Raw genomic sequence first — 13,892 nt, forward strand, 5'->3', positions numbered from 1 at the left:
TGGGGTATAGACAGACTGGGTAAATTGGGGTATACACAGACTGGGTATATTGGGGTATAGACAGACTGGGTATATCGGGGTATAGACAGACTGGGTATATCGGGGTATAGACAGACTGCATGAATCAGGATGTAGACAAACTGAGTAGATCTGGGTATAGACAGACCGGGTAAATCAGAGCATAGACGGAAAGATACAGTGATTTGCTGTTAAGAATGCAAATATTGTACTCACATTGCCCTTCTCAAATTTGTTGACATTATTCTTGCTGTCATAAAGCACCCGGTCCCCTGTGTCTCCCTGCAGACCGATCAGGCAAATGAAGACATTGGCATCTGTGCCACTGCCACCCACTTTGCCAGTGTAGATGATAACCCGGTATTTCACCACTGCATGGAACACACACAAAATATCATGACTACTGTTCATGTTATATCTACTCGGAGATAGCAAGAACTACAGATGCTGGAGTCAGAGTCGATACAGTGTGGAGCTGGAGGAACACAGCAGGTCAGGCAGCGTCAGAGGAGTAGGAAAGTCAATGTTTCGGATCGGGACCCTTCTTCAGGGCCCTCCCAACCCAAAACATCAACTTTCCTGCTCCCCGATGCTCCTTGACCTGCTGCGTTCCTCCAGCTCCACACTGTATCGATTGATGTTAAATCTGTCCTGGTTTTCAGTTTATGGTTCTGCTTTGCAGGGTTGGCTGTCAAACTCCCAATGCCCCAGAGAGCTTCTGGACGTAGATTTGGACTATAGGTTAGAGTTTTCTTGTCAGTAGTTAGATTCCATGTCAGAACTCAGTCTAGATTGTGAACTGGGGAGATGGTGCGACATGCTGCTGAAGACACTTGGTAACATAAGAAACAGGAACAAGTGTAGGCCATTCAGCCTCTCAAGAATTCTCAGTAAGATTGGGGTAAATGTATACCCAGCCTCATTTTCCTGTCTGACCCGCAATACACTTGATGTTGCATAGCACCTAACAATGGTCCATACTACACTAACTTGCGATTATCCTGCTACCTCAGATGGGAAATCACACACGTCAAAGTGGGAACAGAAATGCCTCCTGGGATGGGAAATTGAAAGAATATTATTTAAAAAATCAAAGAAAATTCTAACTATTCTCACAATTACAAGTGGTTCTACCAGCATTTTGCAAAAGCAAGTGTTAACAGTGAAGTACAGATTCAGCTGCTGATTATATTGCTCTCCTGATTCACATCAATGTTAAAATCGACAGAGATGACCATCTGGAGTGATGTATAATGGATGGTTGAAACAATAGAAACTAAGAGCAGAAGTAGGTCATTTGGCCCTTCAAACTTGCTGTGCTATTTAACGTGATCATGGCTCATCCTCTATCTTAACGACATTTTCCCACTTTCTCTTTATACCCCTTGATGGCTTTAAATTTTAAAAATTATCCCTTTCTTGAATATACTAGATGTCTTATCTCCACAGCCTTCTGTGGTATAGAATTCACTAGGTTCACTAATTTATGAGTTTAGAAATATTTCCTCATCTCAGTTCTGAATGGTCTACCCTGTTTCCTTAGATTGTATCCCCTGGTTCTAGACTCCCCAACCAGGGAAAACATCCTTCCGGCATCTAGTCTGTCCAGGCGTTAGAATTTTACACATTTCAATCAGATCGCCCATCATCCTTTGAAACTCTAATGAACACAGGTGCAGTCAAACAAATCTCTCTTTGTAGCTCCTGGCTTACACAAACAGCCAGGGTCAAGATTACCCCCGGTAATTCTTCTGATCGTAGATCGTAGAATCCCTACAGTGTGGAAACAGACCCTTCGGCCCAACAAGTCCACACCGACCCTCAGATATCCCACTCAGACCCATCCCCCTATAACCCACCTAATGTACACATCCCTGAAAATTATGGGCAATTTAGCATGGCCAATCCACCTAACTTGCACATCTTTGGACCGTGGAAGGAAACCAGAATACCCGGAGGAAACCCCCACAGACACGGGGAGAATGTGCAAACTCCACACAGGCTGTCACCCAAGGGTGGAATCAAACCCGGGTTCCTGGCACTGTGAGGCAGCAGTGCTAACCACTGAGCCAGAGTGCCAGCCCTTTGTTCCTGTTATGTCCCATCACAAACCCAGCTATTCATAAATTCCACAACACTGGTGCACAGAATGGCTTTGAAATGTTACAATATGGGGAGGAATAAGATGATAAATGAAAGCAGATGCCTTTCCTTCCGCAGGCGGGGAGACTATGCAAAAATGTTCAAGAACAGTGTTGCCAGACATGTGTTGTTATGAGGATGCTTCATATTTAATATTTTGTGGAGGGCTTACATCTTGAAGGGTTATGGAAAAGTTGATTAATTTCAAGCTTTGTGAAAATACCTGGAACGGAATCTAGGATGGGCCGAAGGGCTAGAAGTTACTGATGATATTCGACAGCTGCATGAGAAAATAGATTGTACAGGATGGGAAAATAGGCCGGGAAAGTTAATGATGATACTTGACAAGTTGTGTGACCTTGAAAGAGTCCTGTGAAAATTCCTTTATGGGCTGAAGATGACACCTGCAGCTTGTTTTTCTGTACTAGCAAGCAGTTTTGACTTCTGTACCTGCTTTCTCTTGCTGGCTGTTTGTTATACTGTATAAGAGAGAGAAAGAGTTTCGTTCGGAGAGTTGGACTTCACCTCAGACCGGGATCGTGAACAGTGCCAGGAATGAACCTGAGCCTCCAGACCAGCGATCAATCGAGAGGTCCCCAAAGGGCAGAGGGACGTGAGACTTGTTGCTTTTTTCTCCTTTTCTGTTCCGTTTATTGTTACCACTGTAATCATTTATTATTACCACTATCATCATTATTATTACTTAATAAACATTCATATTAAAGCAAATTGCTGTGGTTGAGCCTTCTCTTAATTATATTTACCCGAATCTGAAAAGAACCCCACTTGGATACACTCTGTGATCCAAGACAAATGAGGAGATTAAAAGAGGTCATTGAAAGGTCACTTGTGGACATTGAAGATTATTTCTAACAAGGTTCTGCAGAACTCCATGACTGGTGATAACCACCTGATTTGGTGTATACCTTTGTTGGGATTATTAAACAGTGAGCGGATGGAAGGTATTTTAGTATCTGGTTGGGAGACAAGGAACTTACCAGGAAGAGTTGTGGATTTGTGGTTGCACGCATGTGTCTTTGCATATGGGTGTGTTTGTGTGTGCGTATTTTTGTATGCATGCAAATTTGTGTCTATTCACATTTGTATGAACACGATCATTTGTGTGCAGTTACATATGTGCATGTTTCTGTGCATTTTGTGTGCATGCATTTGTTTGTGTTTGTATGCATGCATTTGTGTGTGCCTGTTTGTGTGTGTACGTTTGCGTGTGTGCATGCATTTGCAGGTGTGTCAGTGCGTTTTGGCAGCATTTAGAAGGATAAGCATTTACATTTCTATAATATCAAGACTGTATGCTAGCCAAGGGTCTAGAGCAGCATCTTGATTGCAACAGTGTGGACAGTCCTTTCCCCTGTACTCACATTCGTGGATTTGTGCAAAGCTATAGGAGATCAGAAATCAGGGAAATGGGCAAGAAAATACATTAAAAAGCACAACAAATTAACAAAAGATCAGTCTGAATACAGTCTGCCTGGCTTTTTCCCCACTTGACTGATTGTGCATTCACTCACAGGGTTGGACTTCATCAACACAGTCCCCCTCAGCAGGCAGCTCCCGTATGATCTCATTATCATCCTCATTGATATCCAACCATCGGCCGCATTTGAAATTATATTTCTCCTTTGTTAGTGATTTCATTAGAGTCACCTGCAGTAAATCAGAGCACATGTACACATCAGGCCAGATGTTGGCTATTGAATCTAGAAACTTGAGTGATATAATTTCCCAACATGGCCATCCCCACCTCGATCTAAAGAGACACATTACACCTGGCTTATGGTCATTCTGCCTTTCAGGTTGTTAATGAAAATTGTTTTGTTGTTAAAATCTAAGTCACAGAGTTATTCTAACAATACGCTGCGTTCTAATTTATTTTTTCTTTGTTCGTTCACAGTATGAAGGTGTCACTGGCTAGGTCAGCATTTATTGCCCACACTCATTGTCCAAAGGGCAATTAAGGGTCAACCACATTGCTGTGGGTCTGGAGTCACATGTAGGCCAGGCCAGGTAAGGATGGCAGTTTCCTTCTCTAAAGGACATTAGTGAACCAGATGGGTTTTTCCCAACAATGGACAATGGATTCATGATCATCACTAAATTCTTAATTCCAGATATTTATTGAATTCAGCTCTTATTTCTGTTTTGTAAATATCATGACATTATGATCAAAACTGAGAATACTCCACGATGAAATCTCTTGACCTAATCATGGCAGTTGTTGATGTTAGGGGGCTCACTAAAAAAAGGATATTGTGGTGAAGGGGAATAAAATGCATCACTGCAGGCATGAGGAGATCACAGATAAAGAGTGGACATTGGGGGAGGGGGAAGAGTGAACATTAGGAGGGAAAGTAGACACCACGGTGGGGGGAGGAGTGAATATCACGGGTGCAAGTCATTATTGAGAATAGGAAATGACTTTGAAGAGGGGAGATTATATAGAGTTGAGTTTGATGATGACAAGATTAGATATGACAAACAAAAAATTATAGTTTCTGTTATCTGACACACAGTAATTTCTCTGTGGTAAACAGAGTTTTATCGTTGGATTATGTTTGCGTGAGTGTGTCTGTGTCTCCTTCATTCATGAAGAACTTAAACCTTGTTCACAGATGGTGCCAGACCTGCTTACTTTCTCCAGCAATTTATGTTTTTGTTTCAGCTCTTCAGCATCCATGGTTATTTGTTTTATTTGAGAGTTTTTATTTAGCCTGTTAATTACAAATAGATAGTTGTGTGTACAGTGCTGTTCCATAACCTGTAAATGGACAAGGATCTGTGGGGAGCTTTTATTTATACTATGGACTTCACACTGTCTTTTACGTGTGAGGTGGTGATTTTAATCATATGGATTGTTAATAGTCAATTTTGTGTGGAGAGCAGGTTTAATCTTGTAGAGTTTTGAATTGTAAATTCAGGCACAATTGACACAAACGTGGTGTTGGCCTTCATCCTGCAGATTGTGAATGAACTTGTAAGTGTGTGGTTGTTATTGTATGCTCTGTGAATAATCAGTTCTGTGTGTATGTGTTGGTATCTCTGTCTCAAGCACCAGAACCCTCTCATTTCACTGTGTCTTCCTCCAGTCTCAACAACATTCCTTATGTCTGTAACTGCCTGTAAGCCTAAAAGACGTGATTGTGACCAAGAAGATAGATGAAGGCAGAGTGGTGGATGTTGTCCACATGGACTTTAATAAGGTTTTTCACAAGGTTCTGTATGGTAGGTTGATTAGTAAGATTAGATCACATGAGATCTTGGGAGAGCTTGCCAATTGGATACAAAATTGGCTTGATGGTAGGAGACAGAGAGTGATAGAGGGTTATTATTCAGATTACAGATCTATGACCAGCGGTGTGCCGCAAGGATTGTTGTTGGGAACACGTGTGTTTGTAATTTATAGAAATGATTTGCATGACAATATAGGAGGCATGGTTAGTAAGTTTGCAGATGACACTAAAATTGGTGGTACAATGGACAGTTTTTATCTAAAATTACTTGAGACATCTTGATTAGCTGGACCAATGAGCTGTTGAGAGACAGATGGAGTTTAATTTAGATAAATGTGAGATGTTGCATTTTGGTAAGACAAACCAGGACAGGACTTATACAGTTAATGATAGGGCCTTGAGGAGTGTTGTCGAACAAAGAGTCAGACGAGTGTAGGTACACACTTCCTTGAAAGTGACATCACAGGTAGACAGGGTGGTGAAGAAGGCATTTGGCATGTTTGCCTTCATTGGTCAGAGCACTGAGTATAGGAGCTGGGACGCCATGTTATGGTGGTATAGCACATTGATGAGGCCACTTTTACAATACTGAGTACAATTCTGGTCACCCTGCAATAGAAAGGATTTTGTTAAACTGGAAAGGCTGCAGAAAACAGTTACAAGAATGTTACCAGGACTGGACGGTTTGGAGAGGCTGAATAGGCTGGGACTTTTTTCTCTGGAGCATCAGAGGTTGAGGTTTATAAAATCATGAAGGGCATAGATAAGGTGACTAGCCAAGGTCTTTTACCCAGGGTAGGGGAAACCAAAACTAGAGAGCATCGGTTTAAGGTAAGAGGGGAAAGATTTAAAAAGCACGTCGGGGCAACTTTTTCACACAGCTGGTGGTGCATATATTGAACAAGCTGCCAAAGGAAATGGTAGATATGGGTAGAGTTACAACATTTAAAAGTCACTTCGACATTTGCATGAATAGGAATGATGTAGAGGGTTATGAGTCAAATGCAAGCAAATGGGACTAGTTCAGTTTAGGAAACCTGGTTGGCATGAGCAGGTTGGACTGAAAGGTCTGCTTCTGTGCTCTTCAAATCTTTGACTATAGGTGGAATTTTGTGGAGGCAACAGTGGTCTGGGCCACCAGGAATGCTCATTGCATTTGACAGACCAGCAATATGCACAGTCCTCCAGAACAATCTGCAACCTCCTGGCCCAGCATATCCCCAATCAACTATTACCATCAAGCCAGGGGTTCAACCCTGGTTCAATGAAGAGCGCAGGAGGACGTGCCAAGAGCAGCACCAGGCATACCTAAAAAATGAGGTGTCAACCTGGTGAAGCTACCAAACAGGACTACTTGCATGCCAAACAGCGAAAGCAGCAAGTGATAGACAGAGCCAAGCAATTCCACAACCAGCAGATCAGATCTAAACTTTGAAGTCCTGCCACATCCAGTCCTGAATGATGGTGGATAATTAAACAACTCATGGGAACAGGAGTCTCCACAAACATCTCCGTCCTCAGTGATAGAACAGCCCTGCATATCAGTGGAAAACATAAGCCTGAAGCATTTGCAATAATCTTCAGCCAGAGGTGCTGAGTGGATGATCCATCTCAGCTTCCTCCGGTGGTCTCCAGCATCATAGATACCAATATTCAGCCAATTTGATTCACTCTACATGATATCAAGTGACATCTGGAGGCATTGAATACTGCAAAGGCTATGGGCCCTGACAACATTCCAGAATAGTACTGAAGACTTGTGCTCCAGGACTTGCCGCTCCCCTAGCCAAGCTGTTCTAGTACAGTTACAACACTGGTATCTACCCGACAAAGTACAATGTTGCCCAGGTATGTCCTGTACACAAAAAAGCAGGGCAAATCCAACATGGTCAGTTACCGCCCATCAGTCTATTCACAATCATCTGTCAGGTGACAGAAGGTGTCGTCAATAGTGCTATCAAGCAATACATAGTCAGCAATAACCTGCTCACTAACCCTCTTTTAGGGTTCCACCAGGACAACTCATCTCCTGACCTCATTACAGTCTTTGTTCAAACATGGACAAAACAGCTGAATTCCAAAGGTGAGGTGAGAGTGACAGACAAGGCTGCATTCAAATGAATATGGCAAGCAGTCTAGTGAAGCTGGAGTCAATGGGTATTGAGGGCAAACTGTCTGCTGGTTGGAGTCATGCCTGGCAGATGGAAAGACAGTTGAGGTTCTTGGAGGTCAATCATCTCAGTTCCAGGACATCCCTGCGGGAGTTCCTCAGGAGAGTGTACTTGGTCCAACCATCTTCAGCTGCGTCACAATGGCCTTCCCTCATCATAAGGTCAGAAGTGAATATGTTTGATGAACGATTGCACAGTGTTTAGCATCATTCATGACTCTTCAGATAGTCAAGCAGTCCATGATCAAATGCAATAAGATCTGTACAGTATCCAGGCTTCCGCTGACAAGAGGCAAATAATATTCATGCCACACGAACGCCAGACAATGACCATCGCCAATAAGAGACAATCTAACTACCGCCCCTTGACATTCAATGGTGTTACCATCACTGACTCCCCCACTCTCAACATCCTGGAGCTTACTATTGACGTCAACTGAATCCACCACATAACACAATGGCTGCTAAATCAGGTCAGTGGTTAGGATCACTGCAGTGAGTAACGCACTCCAGACTCCCTAAAGCCTGTCCACAAGGACCCACTTGCTTGGATAGGTGCAGCTCCAACAACACTCGAGAAGCTTGATATCATACAGGACAAAGCAGCACAACCACAAGCATCCACTCCCTCTGCTACTGACGCTCGGTAATAGCAGTGAGTACTGTCCAGAAGATGCACTGTAAAAATTCACCAAATTTTGTCAGCACCTTCCAAATCTACGACCACTTCCATCTGGAAGGACAAGGGGAGCAAATATATTAGAACAACACAACCTGCAAGTTGCCCTCCAAGCCACTCATTATCTTGACTTGGAAATATGTTGCCATTCCTTTGCTGTCATTGGGTCAAAATCCTGGAATTTCCTCCCTAATGGCATTGTGGGTAAAACTACAGCACATGGACTGCTGTGGTTCAAGAAGGCAAGCTCACCAACACATTCTCAAAGTCATCTAGGGATGGTCAATAAATGCTGACCAGCCATGTCCCACAAGTGAATACACAAAAACCTACCTCCCTGGGATCATGGACACAGGAACGGAATTCCCACCCATTGAAAGCATAACATTTCACCCTCTATGACATGGTGATATTTTGTTTTCTTTATGCATTCATGGGATGAGGGTTTCGCTGGCTAGGTCAGCATGCCCATCCCTAATTGCCCAGACAGCAGTTAAGAGTCAACCACATTGCTGTGGGTCTGGAGTCACATGTAGGCCAGACCAGGTAAGGATGACGGTTTCCTTCCCTAAAGGACATTAGTGAACCAGGTGGGTTTCTCCAATAATCGCCAACATATTCACAGTCATCATTAGATTCTTAATTCCAGATATTTTATTGAATTCAAATTCCACCATCTGCTGTGGCGGGATTTGAACCCCGGACCACAGAACATTATCTGGGTCTCTGGATTAACAGTCCGGCGATAATACCACTAGGCCATCACCTCCCACCGTTGCTACTGAGATGCTGCACACAAAGGACATTGCACAGTACTCAGTAAATGTCTGGTCCAAACCTATGGAAATCGGGGCAAGTTCACAATCAGACAGATTTTACTGCCCCCGGGAAGGAGTGGATTTGTTGTTTCTATTTCTAAGGATTTGTTATGCATCTCCAATTCCCCTTCAGAAAGTGTAGTGAACAATCTTAGAGTCATCATGTTTTACAGCACAGAATGAGGCCTTTCAGTCAATCATGTCCACGCTTGACATCAAACACCAATCTGGTCTAGTTCCATTTTTCAGCACAGCTTTGTATGCTGTAGTGCTTCAAGTGATTATCTAAATATTTCTTAAATGTTATGAGGGTTTCTGCCTCTACCACCCTTACAGTCAATGAGCTCCAGATACCCACCACCCTGGTGAAACAAATTCTTCCTTAAATCCTCCCTAGATCTCCTGCCCTTACTTTAAATCTATTCCACCAGTTATTAATCCATCTACTAAGGGGAAAAGCTTTTGCCTAACTACACAGTCTATGTCCTCATAATTTTGTAAACCTCGATCAGTTGCTTCCTCAACCCTGTCTAAGAGAAACAACCCCCACAGCCTCTTGTTGAACGATTGTAGTTCATCAGGTGTAGGTCCACCCCATACTGTGGGTCAGGAGCACGCCACCTTTAAGAAGTAAAAGTCAGTCACTTTGCTATGGACTTAAAATCAAATAGAAGTCACAAGGTTTTACACCAAACTGGCAGCTTCATGATGACCCACTTTGTTTCATGGTCAGTTTAAAACCATTTTAACTTGTTAATTCCAGTTTTATGAACTGACTAAATGTAAATTCCACCATACCTGCAGTGGGATTTGAACTCACATGTCTGCGGCGCTACTTCAGGCCTGTACTCCAGTAAAGTTACCATGACACTACCCTGTATGCCAATGCCTAGCCTTCTTCCATGTACTCATAACATTACAGGTTGATGACTCACTTTGTTCAGATGCCAACCAGCAAAAGGATGTCGTTTCTTGTGCCAGATTCTCAGCTTGTAAATGGTTCCCAAGTCTGGCAGTTCAATCTACAAAAGGCAAAAGACATATCAAGGGAATCTTCATAATTAATCCAAAGTGAATCAATTATGCTTTGTTTAATTCAATCCTGGTTTTTTAATATGCAGTGATGTGATTGGCTTAAACATGACTGAAAGTAGGCAAGTCCCATTGAAGTCCCATTGAAGCCACACTTCCCTGAGACAGGGATCTCACAGAACAGATCACTGTTGATCACTTCTTCAGTATTGTGAAGCTTGGCAATGAAAAGTTTAAAAGCCATGTACTTAAAATACCCAAACAAGGGTGTGGCTCAAAGTGGGAGGAACAATACTGAATTTCATGGTGCACCGTGCTGAATAATGAATGTCTTAGTTGTCCCACCCGTTCTTACGTTTCTCTTATTGTGCAGGAAGTTTGTTCCTCATCTATCTTGAACTACTCAACTCCGTTGCCTAATTATTTAATTTTCTAGAAATAATTACCTGCACTTGAAATTTCCTGTCCTGCTCTGCCAACATGAGTTTGGTGGATACCTACTGATGTGATTGCAAAGAGGTTGCACCTGAAATTACAAAGGTGCAACTGGAGAAACTGACGAAATTGTTAATGTACTTTTCATATCCTTAAGGATTTGAACTTGCAATCTTCTATCTCATAGGTGAAAGGAACAGATCTGGGTCAAACTGGCTTGCACTAAAAATAGAGAAAGATTTACCACTTCTGCTCTGCAATAGTCTAGTTAAGGAATGACAGTCAGTATTAATACAAGAGGAGATTTTCTTTGCATCTATAAGTACTAGTATGAAATAAACTATTGATAAACTAGAGATGAGCTAAGAAGAAAGCCAAGGCTGAGGTGTGATGCAGGGAAATGTGAAGGCCCTCTCGGTGACAAATGTAGGATGAGGATTGAAGAGATTAGTGGAGTGTCCAACAAGATAAGGTGATCAAAGGAGCAGAAGGTATATAAGGATTAGAGGAAGAAATAGAGATATGACTAAGTTATGTTCTTAGAAAGTATGGCTACCATCTGGGATATCTTGGGTAGATTCATTGCCATTAATGCTCTTGTTGGTATAAATCTAGGCTGTTACCTTATGACATCATAGGCAGAAAATAGGCTCCATCTTGATAAACCATAAATAGGCTTATTACATATAACTTAATAGCTAGTTACATTACATCTCGGATACAAGATAATCTTTTACAAAACAACAGGAATTGCTGGAAAATGTCAGCAGGTCTGACAGCAGCTGTAGAAAGAAATCAGAGTTAATGTTTCGGGACCAGTGACCCTTCTTCAGAAAATCTTCGTGATATTGTCTTGTTAGACAACAAGCTCAACTAAGAGTAGATTCACATTACTCCTGTAGCTAAAGTTGCCAATGCTGAGAATGATCGCTGAAACACCACACATCCTATGGGGAATACATAGAAAACTGCTCACCTCCTCATAGAAACCATCCTTTATAAGCTGATGAGCAGAGGTTTTTTTCTGTTCTCACAGTTGACCATTTTAAATACTAACTGTTTTATACAACAATTACTACCTTCTCGATTAAAGTTACAGGTGGACAATAAATGCTGGTCTTGCCACATCCCAGGAATGAATAAAATAAATAATGACCACAATATTGAAGCATTTCGGGTGAAGTTAGTCATGTAAAATATAATCAGGCCAGGAAGTTTCAACTAGGTGCGGTGAGACACAATAATTTTCTGTCAAAACCAGAAAGTGATGAATGGCAAGGGCCTTGTTAACATGGGAATGGATAATGTTAAGGAAAATATGGAACAGGGCAGTGATAAATTTATGAGCAGAATCCCAAGGGGTAATGGAGGGTAGGGTTAATAGCGCATGGTTACAGGAGAAACTATATGGGTAAATACCCATCAGGGCTGGAATTTCATGCCAAAGATACCTTTATGAATTTGCAGTACATTTGTAAAGTGGAGAAGTGGAGGACTTTGGTCACCTGAATACTGTCATTATTGGATTATTGTTCAATCCCACAGTGTATGTCACCCACCATAAACTTATCTGTTTGTCCCGTTTCAAAGTTGTCAGAGTTGTTGTCCAGGCACATCGCATCTGATTTCCTTTTGTCACCATATAGCTGGAGGAAAACATTTGCATCTGTTCCTGCATTCTTAATATCACTTGTCCAGATCCATAATGACCATGGATTTTCTAGTTTGAAGGAAGGAGACAGCTTCTTTTAAAATGTTCTGCAGCAGGTGAATAGGACAGAACTACTTCAAGCTGTAGAGGGAATAATATCCTTTACAACTTGGACCCCAATAATAGTTCACAGTACAGAAAGTCCTTGGATGTTCATGACCTAACATGTTCTAATTATTAAACCATTCCACCCACTGGTTGATATATTGAAACAGCATTATCAATGGATGCCCTGTTGCTTTATACATTGCCTTTAACATTCATTGACCCATACCATTCTCATGTGGATGTATGAAACAGCACTCATTTGCTGATAAGATAAATGGTGCAGACTAAGTTGACTGCAAAGAGTTTGTTACTCCAGGCAACTCTTCCCCAATGTCCGAGAACAATGTGCCAGCTACAGGTGACAGTCTGACTCTGGGCAGTGTACAATAATCAAATGATGTATTGACATAGGCATGCAGCTCTAATCAAATTTTCTCTCCCTATTGTCACATGGCTAGACCCATTTTTCTTTCATCCACCCATCTGACCTTATCTTATTGTTGGTATAGAATCATAGAATCCCTACAGGCCATTCAGCCCAATGAGTCCACACTGCCCCTCCGAAGAGATCCCACCCGGACCAACTCCCCTAACCTAAACATCCCTGGGCACTACAGGTAATTTAGCATGGCCAATCCACCTATCCTGCACATCTTTGGACTGTGGGAGGAAACCAGACCACCCGGAGGAAACCCACGCAGACACGGGGAGAATGTGCAAACTCCACAAAGACAGTTGCCCAAGGTTGGATTCAAACCCGGGTCCTTGGTACTGTGAAGCAGCAGTGCTAACCACTGAGCCACCGTGCCGCCTCTATCACTGATGCTGGAAGAGAATCAACAGCCTGGCAACTTCTCCTGAATATTTGCTCTGCTCAATAATTATAGCCATCCATGGATGCAAGCAGTGCTACTTGTGCATTTATCAGTTGCATAGTCATCTGTGGGAGAATGGAGGCAGTAGTGTTAATTAAAATGAGAGAGAATTGTAAAGGCGTCAAACAACTTGAGGAACAAACGGGTGAAAGAATGACAGAGTTAGTGAACTGCGAGGTTCTGTCATGTTTCACTGATGGCCTTGAGTCTGTCAGTGGTGAGGAGGATATCCATTATCCCCGAAGAAACTAGGAGTCCCCAAAGTATCTACTGACAAGTCTGTGGGAAAGGTATGTCTGTGCTCCCCTGAACTGCAATAGCAGAAAAGTATCAATGGTCTGGTGGTGAAGGTAAGTTCAATTGATTTGATTTGATTTGATTTATTGTTGTCACATGTACCTAAGTATAGTGAAAAGTTTTGTTGTGTGTGCAGTACAGGCAGATCATAACATACAAGGACATAAAGATCATAGGATGTTTAGACAGAGTGAGGCATGCAAGGTTACGGCTGCACAGGAGGTGCACAAAAGCAAGATCAATGTTAGATTTGAAATTAGAGAAGTCTAGTCAGCATTCTAATAACAACAGGGAAGAAGCTGTTCTTAATTAGAATTAGAATCCCTACAGTGTGGAAACAGGCCCTTCGGCCCAACAAGTCCACACCGAACCTCAGAGCATCCCACCCACATCCATCCCCCTATGACCCACCTAAT

At 42.3% G+C, this 13,892-nt stretch overlaps 1 protein-coding gene across 1 annotated transcript in view; it reads right to left on the minus strand.

Moving 5' to 3' along the window:
• loxhd1a (lipoxygenase homology PLAT domains 1a) overlaps positions 1-13,892 on the minus strand; it is a 131,150-nt gene that overhangs the window by 68,781 nt on the left and 48,477 nt on the right. Inside the window, exons 10-13 of the mRNA XM_048603627.1 lie at positions 12,105-12,265; positions 10,014-10,100; positions 3,693-3,828; positions 235-389 (exon numbers count right to left, since the gene is read on the minus strand). Coding sequence (XP_048459584.1) covers positions 235-389; positions 3,693-3,828; positions 10,014-10,100; positions 12,105-12,265 — 539 coding nt within the window. The remainder of the gene's footprint in view (positions 1-234; positions 390-3,692; positions 3,829-10,013; positions 10,101-12,104; positions 12,266-13,892) is intronic.

Source organism: Rhincodon typus, chromosome 1 (genome assembly GCF_021869965.1).
Source record: "Rhincodon typus isolate 14 chromosome 1, sRhiTyp1.1, whole genome shotgun sequence".
NCBI lineage: Eukaryota > Metazoa > Chordata > Chondrichthyes > Orectolobiformes > Rhincodontidae > Rhincodon > Rhincodon typus.